We start from the raw sequence: 12637 nt of genomic DNA on the forward strand, positions 1-12637 counted from the left end.
CCCCTCCTCAGGGAGCTGCAGAGAACAGTGGGGTCGCCCCTCAGCCTCCAGACCAGACAAGCCCAAAGTCCTCAGGCACTCCTCACAGGACATTATTCCCAGCCTCTGAAAAAATCTAAAGCTATCCAGCCAGCTGTGGAGATGTTCCTGTAGGAATAACCCAACCACAGCCTGGGGCAGCTGAAGGCACAGGCGCTCGGAAAAGCCAGGTCACTCCTCGAGGTGTCGGTGCATGTTGTTCCATGGGAAGCAGCCATAACTGCCCCCAAGCAGCTGCCAGAGAAGAAAGGACAAGGAAACCCTGGTGCACAATCAGGGAGAGTCAGCACAACAAAATTAATACCATCTGTATCCCAATTAAATTCCACTGTTTGTGGCAGAGTGCACCACACATGAGTGGCATCGATTCCAGGGACTGCAGAACCCCAGGCCTTTTCTGTAAGTGGCAGTGTGGCAATTGTGGCATTTTCACAGTGGGAAATAAATGTCATTGGGTTTTCTCTAATAGCCATAGGTAAGATCAGCCCCTCAGATTTCATGCACTGACCTTCCTGAATGAACCATGCCAGGTTTGACTCCCCTTGGTCTTGTTGCAGCCAAGATGTGGTGGGAGTTCAAACTCTAGCTGGGATATTAATTCCAGGAGAAAGAGATGGCTCAGGTGCTGCAGACCTCTTTTGTCATTCGGAGGATGAGCAGAGGGTTGGCAGAACTGTGCCATGACTGTTTTGTTTTCAGCTGGTTTGATTTGGATTTGTTGGCTGCACTCTGCCCTGTGTAACTCCATGGAGCATTTAATCATACATTCAGCTCGGGCAATAAAACCCCGCATCAGTTCTGCTATTAATTGATTTTGGAAGTCAGCTGCTGGACTGGAAGTTACCACTGAGCTCCAGAAGTGAGAGCCTGATTGAATTGCTGGGTTTACAGAATGGATTTGAACATTTGGCAGACCCTCTTTGGGGGACAGTTGTCGCTAGTGGTGCGTAAGAACCCTGGAAGCCCTCCTTGCACAGTGGAATCATTAATAACCCAGGCTAAACTGTGAGCTCCTGATTGTCAGGCAGGGTGGAAGGGGGGTTGTCACTTACAGGCATCAGCAAAATTGATTATTGAGACCTGCACGGATGAAGCAGGACCACAGAGCCTGCAGGCTCCTTCCTGGGGCTCTGGGCAGTGATGCAGAATGACAGAAGGGTGGCTTTTTTGGCAGTGCTGCCTCTCACTGCTGAGGGAAAAGCATGTGCAGAAAGGAGGAGCAAGCTCTGACTGGAGCAGTGTGAAGGCTGCATGGTTTGGGCAATCCAGCTGCTGGAGCTGCAGCTGAAGAGCCTTGAATTTGAGCCAGTGCTGAAACTGGGAGAGGGCAGAACAAGCTGTGAGCGTGGGTTGGAAAGCTGAACCTGGAGCATTGCCTTGAACCACCTCAGTCAGGGCAGACATTGCACCAACTCTGTTCCTTTGCTTTCCAAAAAGGTACCAGTATGCTCAGGAAAGATTAAAGTTTTTGCATCTTGTTGGCCTAAAGGATGGAAAGTGAACTCAGTTTCATGGCAGTTGTGTCCAGCAGAGCCCGGTGTGTGACAAATTTCCTTTGTAAGGTGTGTGGCACCTGCCAAAAAGCAGAGCTTTGTAACACCAAAGGCACTAAATTACTTTTCTCCCAGCTTCAGATAAGCATGTAATTAGGATAAGCTAATAGTGCTGGTGCTCTTTTGTCCCTGCTGGAGAAGCCAGCTGAGTTTTTCCCTCTCTGTTTGCAGGGTACCAGGTTGCCTATCGCCTGGCCAGCAGCAGCCCCAACAAGTTCACCACGGTGGAGGTTGGCTCCACAGTCCGGCAGTTCACGGCCACAGACCTGAGCCCAGAGTCAGCCTACATCTTCAGGACATCTGCCAAGACCCGGCAGGGCTGGGGGGAGCCTCTGGAAGCCACGGTGATCACCACTGAGAAACGAGGTAATGCTTGCAAGCCACAGGTTCAGGGGATTTCTGTGCCTGCCCTGGAGCCCTTGCTGTACTTAGGGGGATTTTAATAGCAGGCTGCAGCTCCTCCTTCTCACCCCATAAACCTGCCCCAATCCATAGCAACATCATGATTTGAGAAAGCAAGGCAGACTTTTATGAGACACAGTTCTTCTAACCTGCCGGGCTGTTGGAATTGATTTTTCCATCAGCTGCTATATTGGCCATATGCAGCCTCCTTTTGCAGTCAGATGGGTTTTTTTTTTTTTTTTTTATTTCAGCTCTCTCGTTTTCTAGAAAGATTGCAATCTTAAGAAAGTAAGTGATGGATGAATTATATTGATTAGGGAACGCAAAATGAGAGGCAGTGGTGTTGCAGAATTTCTGCACAGCTCCTCCATTGTGCCTCAGCCCTGACCTAATGTGTCTGTAATTACTCTGGCCTTTCACTGCCCCACGCTCGAGCAGAGCCTTTGCATCTGGATTGCCCAGACTTTTTCTGCTTCTTGTATCAGCCATGGAATGGTTGTTTGCATCCCAGCTCTCCAGACAAATTCTGTTCTGAAGGGAATCTAAAAGGTGGCATTTATGTCTGTGTGTAAATGAAACCAGATGCTTTGATACCAAATGTAGCAAAATGTGAAAGACATGTAAGGTATTACAGGATCTGCTCTGCATCACTGCTTGTTTTTAATGCTTTGGCTCAAGGAACTGCTCATTCCTCCAGTTTTAGAACTGATCTGTAGAGCTTCAGTTAAAAAATTTGCATTTCCTACTTGTGCATGAAGATTTTCAATTCTTTTTTTTTTTTTTTATTCAGAGCCAAAAGAGGATATGTTGGTGGATTTGTTGGTGGAGGAAAAGAGTGTGGGTTTTTCTCTGGTCTTGCACGTAGGCCATGTTCTGCTGCAAAGAGTGTACCTGGTCTCTTGAGCTGGCAAAATCCAAACAAGCCAGGGTAACTCCAGCACCACTGGGTTTTGTGCCATGTAATATCTGGATATTTATATTTTTAAAGTAAAATTCTTATTAAAAAACTAGAACCATACATCTCCCATGCCTCATAAGAGAGAGAGGAGCACACTCCAGCACACACCAGTCCAGACCTGCACAGACATCTTTCAGCTGTTTTTAGAACTTCTGCATTTGCTTGTGGGCCTGCTCTTGTTCTAGCCCAAGTCATGCACTGTAATGCAACCAATGACATTTGATTTGAATTCCTAAAATGTGCCTCATAATAATTTGTTTAAAGTCCTACACGTTGCTCATCATTTATTGCAAGAGTAAGGATTTCCCATTGTATTTGCCAACAATGTCTTCCTTTTTATTTTTCTTTAACATTTCTATGAAGAGAGGAAGTTGATGTTCAGCTACCAACAGCAAGAGCCTGTGAGGTGCATTTCAACTACTCCTGGCCTGTTTGGTTGGGTCTAAAATTCCCTCTGGCAAAGCTCTGCAGGTCATGTGCAGCCTTCCCAGTGCATAACAGTGCAGTCCTCAGAGAAAGAACCTCTGGAGATGTATTAGGAAATTGGAAGTGCCTCTGCTAAAGATACTGTCCATCAAAGAGATTTATCAGCTCAAGGTTTCTCCTACCCCTGTCTGATTGCTGTCAAAGGGGAGGTTCAAAGCCTGACATGTGGAGGCTTCAAAAAAGAACCCACCATGCCAAAAAATGTGAATCCTCAAAGCTCAGAGCCTCTCCTGCTCAATAAAATGCGCTGAGATTCCCCAGCCTGTGCACAAAGATGCACAATAGCTCAAGGCAGAGCTCCCAGCTCCACTGTGGGAACAATGACCCCTTGTTGCTATCAGTGCTTTAGGGTTATCTTGAGTACCCAAATCGCAGTGTAACATGATCCCTTTCTCTTTTTGATGGACAGCTCTGCTGGGTCTCTACGTGCTTTGGAACCACAGGTTTACTGATCCCATTTGAAGTGTAAGGACAACAATGTGTTCTCTCACATCAGCAGGAATTATAAAAGGGGATGATAAAAAAATTTATCCAGTGTAGCTATTCTGATAACAAGAAATTAACCTGAAATGTGTGTACATGACAATAAATATTCTAGAATAAAAGATATTTAATTCCTATTAATTAAGATGTATTTAATGTCCTCATAGTCCTTGATACTAGGATAGACAGACACAAAAATTCTCTTGAAAATTAACAAAATTGGTCACTCTTGGCTTTGTAAATCCCTTGGTTAATCCCAGTATAAATCTTTACATTTTGCAGTGATGCCTGTGATTTATAGATCCCAAGTTATATTGTGGCTGTATTCTCCAGAGCCTCTGCTGCAGTGCTGTGATTCTACACTTCAGAATAGTCAACACCAGTGATCAGAGCAGAACTGAGCCAAAAAATTTAAATGTAGCAAGGAACTAAAAGTAGTCTATAACTGGTAGAGTCGAGCCTGCACTGCCAGTTTCACCTTAGCATTTGCTCGTGGCTAAACTCCCATAAATAAACTCTTTATACTAATGGGTTTGTACAAACAGTCAGGGAGGATATCCTGCAACACGGGAGATTTTAAGATCTCCCATTAGCAGCAGAAGGAAACCCAGTCATGGGAGACTGACTGCAAGATCTGACCTGCCCAGAAGTGCAGAGCTTATCAGCAGAAGGATAAAATCCCTGCGTGAGTCTCCCTCCCTGGCATGGCACAACCCCGCGTCCCTGTGTGCGCCTGTCAGTGGAAGGCACTGACCTTTCTCATCGTGCTGCTGGCACCCAGGGCTTCCTCCAGCTAATAGCTTACAAGTCTTTGGGCACTGATGTCAGCGAGAGCAGGCTGCAGAGAAATGCCAAAACAGGCAGGAAATGGTTTTAGGGGATGGCAGGGAAATGAAGCGCCGGCCGTGCGGAGCTGTGAGGAATCAGGCAGGCTGAGGTGTGTTTGTGGAAACAAGTGCTGATGAAGTTGAATTGAATTGCTTCTCAAAAGCAAGTCACTGCGGTGTCTCCAATCAATTTCTGCTTTATTACATGCCACACATTTTAATCAGAATCAATAATCTTCATGATAAACAATTAAACAATTATTCCTCACTCTATAGAGTTTCTCTATTGAAATCGATGGAGTGCGGAGATGCGGTGACGGGAAAGGAGATCTGTAATGAAACAGTTGGGGGCTGGCATGCTTACACCTGCATTGCCATTCCCTGCTCTTCCCAGAGCTGGGAGGGTAATTACTCTGCAGAGAGCTCCCTCAGCACTGCCTGGTTTGACTTTGCAGGTTCAAGGTTAGTGGGTGTGAAGGGAAGGGTTGGGGAGCTCTGGAAGGGACCTGCACCAGGTGCTGCAGCTCCAGGTCTGTGCTGGTTCCAGGCTGGTGTTTGGAAACAGCAGCACCAGGAGCTCTTGATGCCTCCTAATTCCTTGGCTGAGGCAGGATTTCAGCATCAGTTGTGTGTGCTTGGACTCTGCCACACACCAGCCTGTTCCAGCTCGCCCCTTCCTCTTCCTCATGCCTCAGCTGGGGAAGAGGATCCTGCATAGCAGGGGTAGAACAGAGTTCCTGGTACCAACAAGTAAGAACAGGTTATTTAAAAGTGAGCTAATTTACACACAGATTCTATTAAAAGAGCAATTGCAGCCAGAAGCACAGCTTGCTTTGCTTGGCTGTCAGTCCTGGTGATTCTTCTTTAACCTGCTGGGTGAACACCCCCCAAAGTTCGAGGTCCAGTGTGAGGAAGGTTTATATCCTGTGGTGACCTTAGATGCAGGGAGATAAGAATCAGTTTTACTGCTCCTCCTTGCAGCAGAAGGATAAGGAATGGGATGGTTGTTTACTCCATGTGGCAAATCCAAAAATTCAAATCCCTGTGGCTTCACTGTGAAAATCTGTAATATTTTACACTGTTGTGAGTTTCCTCTCAAGCAGCTGGATTTTGGGTTGATTGCAGAGCGCCCAGCACCTCCCAGGCAGGTGATGACCCCGCAGGGTGACGTGTCCTCCCGCAGCCTGGTGCTGAGCTGGGTCCCCGGCAGTGACGGATCCTCGCCCATCCGATACTTCACAGTCCAAGTGCGGGAGCTGCCTCACGGGGACTGGCACACCTACTCCTCCTCCATCAGCCACGAGGCCACATCCTGCACCGTTGAGAGGTACCACGTGCTGCCAGGCTAGCACACTAATTTTTCCTTCCCACTAGTTAGGAAACCAAAACAAGCATCACTCAGCTTCACGCTCTTTTTGGGGGAGAGAGGTTAAGTGAGGCCACTGCTCCCATTTTAGAGGTGGTGTTATGAACAGCAGTTGAGAGATTTGCTGAAGGTCATGCAATAAATCTAATTAAAGTTGGACTGCAGTGCATCTTTTTGAAGCCTTTCCTGGAAGCTCACCACCACAGATAACACTACTCAGGCTAAATCATATGTAGCTACACAGTGCTCTGTAAAATACAACTAGTTAAAAATCCTTTCAGCAGTGACTGATGTTAAAATCCACTCTGAATGCTGCATTGCAATTATCTCTATATAAGCTTTTCCAGATGAAATGAGAACCATTTTTATCTGTATTTTCCATACTGAAGTTTATAGATAGCATCAGAATGTTTAAACTTTGTTATTCAGGCTTCATTATATCCTCTGCAATACTGGTGTAATTAAAGTCCTTGTAACATCAGCAGAAGTAATTGAATGTCTACGAGCAGGTACTTGTTTTGCTGTCCATTTCCTCTGTTGACGAGCCAGTACAAATCAGATTATTTCTAAAAGGCCGTGAGCTTTAGGAGAATCAGGTTTTCCGAGCATTCAGATGCAGATTTTTTTGGTCTGGTATTAAAAGCATTGGTGGCTGTGGTATGTGGCAGCTCACTGGTTGTGTGCCAGTATCTTTCCAGTCAAAACCTGTAAAAACAAGGAAACCATCTATGTCACTTAGACTTGACATTGCCATGACTGAAAACAAAACATCAAAAAGGATGATTCACATTAATCAAGTTACTGTAGGTAAGTAATTCTGTCCTGGTAGGGTGGCACTGCTGAAAGAGATTTCTTCTCCCCCTTGCTAAAAGCACTTTCCTGTGGAAGTCCAGAAGAGTCGTGGCTGTGAGAGTGCTGTCCATCAGAATGCATTATCCTTGATGTTTAATCATTCCTTACAAGTAACTTGGGTTTGTAGTCAGTGTTACATCTGCCAGTGGATGGTTAGGCACTACCAATTAATTAGTGAAATCCCCTGTAAGTCACAGCTCTGCATTTCAAACCTCTGCTGTGACTCCAAAGGCAACCTCCCCTTCACCTCCCCTGCCAAGCCAAGACAGAATCATCTCTGCAAGGTTATGTCAGCTGGAAATCACTCTTTGCATATCTTAAAGCCCCACGTAGATAAAAGAGCTGCAGGGACCCTGTTGTTGCTGTCTTTATTAAATAATCCAAGTAATGGCATTAATTTGGGATTCAGCAGGAGCGAAATGCACTGATCAAGTGGTGTGGTGTAGGGGATTAGTCAGGAGCTGGCACTCTGAATTCCAGATCCTGCTGGGCACTGGCTGATCCTGGGCATGTCCCCTGCCTCCTTCCCATCCATGCTCACAGGGTGGGCTGGCCCAGATGGCTCTGGAGGATATCTCAGCCAAGCACCTTGAAGCCAGGCTCTGCACAGCCATGCAGAACTCAGATAGCGAGCCCCAGTCGTGGGCTGCTCCATGAGCTGCAGCCTCAGGTCTATTTTCTCATGCCAAATCCAGTGACAAATATATATATATTTGAGTGAGTGTTTCTGGGAGCCCAGGGCAGGGGACATGAGGGGACATGCTGCTGATGGCAGCAGGGCTGGGAACACCTGGAATCTGGGGGAGGCTGCAGAGGAGAGGCGATGGGGAGAGGAGACAAACTCTCAGTGACTCGGGCAGTGGGCAGGTTCCCTGTGGAGGCAGGTTGTGATGAGGGAGGGAGGGAGATTCCATCCCTCAGCTTTGTTTTCCCCATTCCACAGCTTGAACCCGTTCACCTCTTACAAACTGCGAGTGAAGGCCACCAACGACATCGGGGACAGCGACTTCAGCGCGGAGACAGAGGCGGTGACGACCCTGCAGGATGGTAAGGGAGGGGGAGAGGCACACTGGGGGCTCCCCAGGGCTCCTGCAGCCACTGCAGGGTGTTCTCCATGGAGGCTGGAGTGAAAACCAGCAGCCAAAGCAGTTCTGTCCTCAGGAAGTTGACACAGGTAGCAATGAGGTATGGCTGAATTAACAGGCAGCCTTAAATGTCCTGCTGTGCCCTCTGATAATGAATCATACTTTCAGGAGTCTCAAAATGGATTTAAACTTCGTTTGATTGGCTTCCAAACTCTGCACTAACCATTATCTTTGCAGAAATTGAATAATTTACAAGAGAGCATTAAAAATAAATGTAGAGCCCTGCATACATTTGAAGAAGTTTCTTCAATTGTTTTCCCCTCACAATCCACGTCAGCCTGCAGAATGGCAAAATTGCTGAGGTATAAGTAAGAAAGAGTATGAAGCTCCTGGAAACATGAGCATTTAATCCTGCAGATCAGGACTAATAAACTGTGAATGACATTGACAAGGCTTTTATTTTTAGCCTTAGAGATCAGCTTCTAATTCCTTGATTGTATGAAGTCGATGCCTGAATGCAGAAGTAGCTCTGATGTCTTGAATGCAGGAAAGAACTCTGCAAAGCAGGAAAAGCATCAGTATGTGCTTTTATCTGGGAAATTGGGTAATCCTGGGATACTTACATGGATAAATATATATATGTGGGTGCTGTGAGGTGGGGATCAATCTCTTCTCCCAAGTAACAAGTGGTAGGACATAAGGAAATGGCCTGGTTGTATCAGGGGAAGTTTGGATTAAATATTAGGGAAAAAATCCTTCACTGCAGAGTTTCTCAAGCACTGGCAAAGGCTGCCCAGGGCAGTGGTGGAGTCCCCATCCCTGGAGGGATTTAAAAGTCATGTACATGTGGCACTTGGGGACATGAGTTAGCAGGGGGCTTGGAAGTGCTGACTCAATGGTTGGGCTGAATGGTCTTAGAGGTCTTTCCCAGCCTATGGTTCTATGGTTATATGTTTATATATGTATGTATAGTACTCGGAATTATTTCCTATAGGGCAAGGAGTGACAAGTTAGAAATGACACTGAGATATAAAAATAGGAGGCCATTTTGCCAGAGAATGTGATCTTGAAATCAGAAGAGCAGAGGACAGAGCTCAGGAGCATAGGAAGTTAAGCAGGAACCCATGCAATACCTGACTAATGTGCTAAGCAGCCCCTTGAAGGCATCCTGGCTCTCCACCTTCCTGCACAGCAGCAGCAGGGTCAGCGCAGGCTGTAACTGGTGCTAATGAGGCAGCACTGACTCACTGTTGAGGAATTTAAAATTTCATTTTAAGTTCTCTTTGAATTTAGCTACAGTGGATCCAGAGTTGTGCTTGGCCTCCTCACAATACAGCTGGGAAAAAACTGTGAAAGCTTCTCACCTCCTCAACAAACTGAGCATTTATTCTGCTGAGCAACCCCAGTGCTGCCACTTGAGCATTGCACTGTGGAGGGCTGTGAGCTCCTGATAAGCCTTTGCTTCATGTTTGAGCTGCTGGAGTGTCTGGCAGTGCCACAGACCATGGGCACAGGAAGGGGTTAACCTGTGGTAAATCAAGCTGTCCTGACTGAAATAATGTGTGACACAAACTCCTGAAGTCAAGGTGGGCTTGCCCCAAAGGTGATAAAAAATCTCCTGGAAAATCTGGGAGCATTTTTCTCACCCTTTGGAGGCAGCCCACAGCTGGTTTAACTTCCTTACAGATGGGCATCTGGTGCTGTGTGAGCAGCTGGCTGCTGCAGCTTCCTCCAGGTTCACACCCTGAGCTTTTCTCACTCTGCTCAAGCTGCCAAGGGCACAGGGAGAGGAAGGGATGTAGGAGGAGTGCCTGGCTCCTCCCTGGGCTCCAACATCCACATCCACCAAGCTGCTTTTGAGACCCACCATGCAGCAGCTGGGATGGGAGATTTCCTTCAGCAGTGAAGAAAAAGAACTTGATGAATGAAAGCAAGGTGCCCCTTCTCCACCTTCTTGCTGTAACTGCTTTTGTTTCCTTTTTCTCCTGTTTAGTTCCAGATGAACCACCCAGCTCTGTGTTAGTAACTCCCCACACGACTTCCTCTGTCCTTGTGCAGTGGCAGGTAGGTAAAATGAAAAATTCTGATGTTCCTGTGAATCATATTTTGGCTGCTTTGACTTGTTGGATTTGAGGGTACCTTGCCAGGGACATTTTCTTGAGCTGGAAGTATTGTACTAACATTGAAGGACTGCAGCTACTTCCTTATTTGCCTGATTTAGCATAAATTTCAGTGATGAACGGAGATTGCTGGCAGTTGTTTTACTTTGCGCCCCACTGGGAGGTAAAGGAGTGTCTGTAGCCATGTCCAAGATTGTTACTTGTCAGATTCCTGCTCTTTCACTGATAACCATGGATGTGCATCTTTACATGGAAAATATTCCACGGAGTGTGGTGTTGGTAAGATCAGGTAATCAGAAGCTCACATCATGCACAGCCTCCTCCTGCTGCTGGAATGATCAGAGATCACACTGAAATCAGTGCCTGAGATCCCATCCATACCTCTGAGGAGCTCCACACATCCTCTTGACTGTTTGAGAGGGAAACACTGAGTTTGTTCAGAGAACAGAGAGAAGTTTGAGCTCTGTGCAGTCTCTCCGGGTTGGATGGGAAGTATTTGTGTCAAGTCTGCATTTTACATTGGCATTTCCTCTGCCTTCCTTTATCTCTCAATCCTGCCCTCCTGGGAGATGCAGGAGCATTTTGTGATCCAGTGCCTGAGGTTTCTTTTTGCAGAGTGAGCATTAATAGAGGGACTCCAGTGGGGTACTGCACATTTTCCATAACCCATCCTGCAAAGCCTGTGCCCACCCTGCTCCCCAGACAATGCCCCCCACACGTAATAAGGATGACTTTGGACAGATTGCATTACAGTGAAAAATGTACATATGCATTTACAGTACAGATGGGACTCCTTGCATTTTGGGAAGAAAAATATATGGATGAGGGTGTGTTTATTGCTGTGCAGCAGCACTTTCAAATCTGCCTGGCTGTGCTGCTGGGTGCCTGGCCCCAGCTCACACAGGATAATCCTGAGCTCAGCATTGCTCACAGCTTGTTGAGCAAATTGGAGGCATGTTGAGCAGTTTCACCAAAGGAATTATGGATAGATGCAAATCTTCCTCCCCACCTACAAGAGCCCCCAGCAAAGGGGGAAAAAAAGCAGAAAGAGAGGACAAAGAGGATGTGAGGCACGATGGACCACAGAAATAAACATTCCCCCAGCTGACTGATTACTGGTGTGTAGTTAATGTGAAATAGGTGGTTGTTTAGGTAATTGGATGCTTTTCATTTCATGAAAGCGAAATGGGGTTGTTGTGCCAGAGCCATCTCAAGGGAGTTGTGGGCGATTATATGTCATTACCACATGTATATTAATAGGTCCTGGTAATTCAACCGTACTATATTTTTCAAATAAACAAAAATCTTCAAGTCCCACAATAGCCTCCAATTAAGAGGAAGTTTCACAGCAGTGTCTAAGAAATAATGTAAACTGAAAACAGCAGTCAAGCTAAATGGGAGAGTGGATTTCCAAGCAAAGCTAAATTTTTAACTTTGAGCTGTGTTAATAATTCACAAAACAAACTCTCAGTGCACTATCTGGGCTTTCAGCTGCTTGGTCCAATCAGTCCATTATTTTTAAATTTAAAGGTGGAAGAAAATAAGTAATTTCCAGTGAGGTCTGTTGTATCAATAATGCAGAGTTATTTCAGATGTTCTGGAGGATGTTACACTTAACATCAGGATCATGTACTGTTCTGCTTCTACCTTAGAGATAACAATTATTCAAACTTACATTTCCATCTTTATTTATTTATTTCTCTTTAAACAGCACAAAAATGTTTCTCTTACTTCTGTACAACCTTATGGGCTGCCACTCATAACCATTTTACCTATTTCAGCAGATCCCCCAGGCCTTTCTACAAAATCCTAAATAATCTATTACATCAAAAGCAGAGTTTTGTCCACGGAAGACAGACAGGAAGGGGAAGACCTGACCTTTTAGCAAAGTACCCTTTCCAGGAAAGAATAATCATTTCCATGGCAAAAAAAAAAAAAAAAAAAAAAAAAGAGACAGTTTACACACTATTTATTTGCTGAGCTTTCCTGTCCTAAATCTTAAGAATAGAAAAAATGGAGAATCACATGGTAGCATAAGAAAACAATGCTTGCTCTCATAAGATCAGTGTTGGGCCACAAGGAGAAGTTAAACCTTGCCTGTTGGGCAGTTACATGGCAGAGCAGGGAGTCACAGTCTCCTGCTCAGCTTCAGCAGGGTTTTCCTTTTAAAGTTCTGCAGGATCACCCACTTTCACTTGTTTTTTTCCCCCTAAATTTAAAAAAAGTTTATTCGTAATTAAAATAGGAAAAGTCATAGGTAGGCAAGGCCACTGCTGTGCTGTGAAGCTCTTCTCTGCAAGGGCAACATCAGGGCTAAAGTAACCTCAGTGTAACACAGAAAACAGAAGATTGTAAAAGAAAAAAGAAAAATCAAGAGAGAGGAACTGATAATTTCCAGTAACCTCATCACTTCTTCTTGCGCAGTTTCAGCTGGTCCATGAGCAGCAATGACATGGGGCAGCCCTG

General features: G+C 45.7%; 1 protein-coding gene across 4 annotated transcripts in view; it reads left to right on the forward strand.

Moving 5' to 3' along the window:
- Positions 1 to 12637, forward strand: part of SDK1 (sidekick cell adhesion molecule 1) — a 388639-nt gene that overhangs the window by 323182 nt on the left and 52820 nt on the right. For all 4 annotated transcript variants that reach the window (XM_033074164.2, XM_033074168.2, XM_033074167.2 and 1 more), the window contains 4 exons: positions 1764 to 1958; positions 5874 to 6075; positions 7910 to 8013; positions 10045 to 10115. In XM_033074164.2, the coding sequence (XP_032930055.1) occupies positions 1764 to 1958; positions 5874 to 6075; positions 7910 to 8013; positions 10045 to 10115 (572 nt within the window). The remainder of the gene's footprint in view (positions 1 to 1763; positions 1959 to 5873; positions 6076 to 7909; positions 8014 to 10044; positions 10116 to 12637) is intronic.

The sequence above is a fragment of the Catharus ustulatus genome, chromosome 16 (genome assembly GCF_009819885.2).
Source record: "Catharus ustulatus isolate bCatUst1 chromosome 16, bCatUst1.pri.v2, whole genome shotgun sequence".
NCBI classification, from domain to species: Eukaryota; Metazoa; Chordata; class Aves; order Passeriformes; family Turdidae; genus Catharus; species Catharus ustulatus.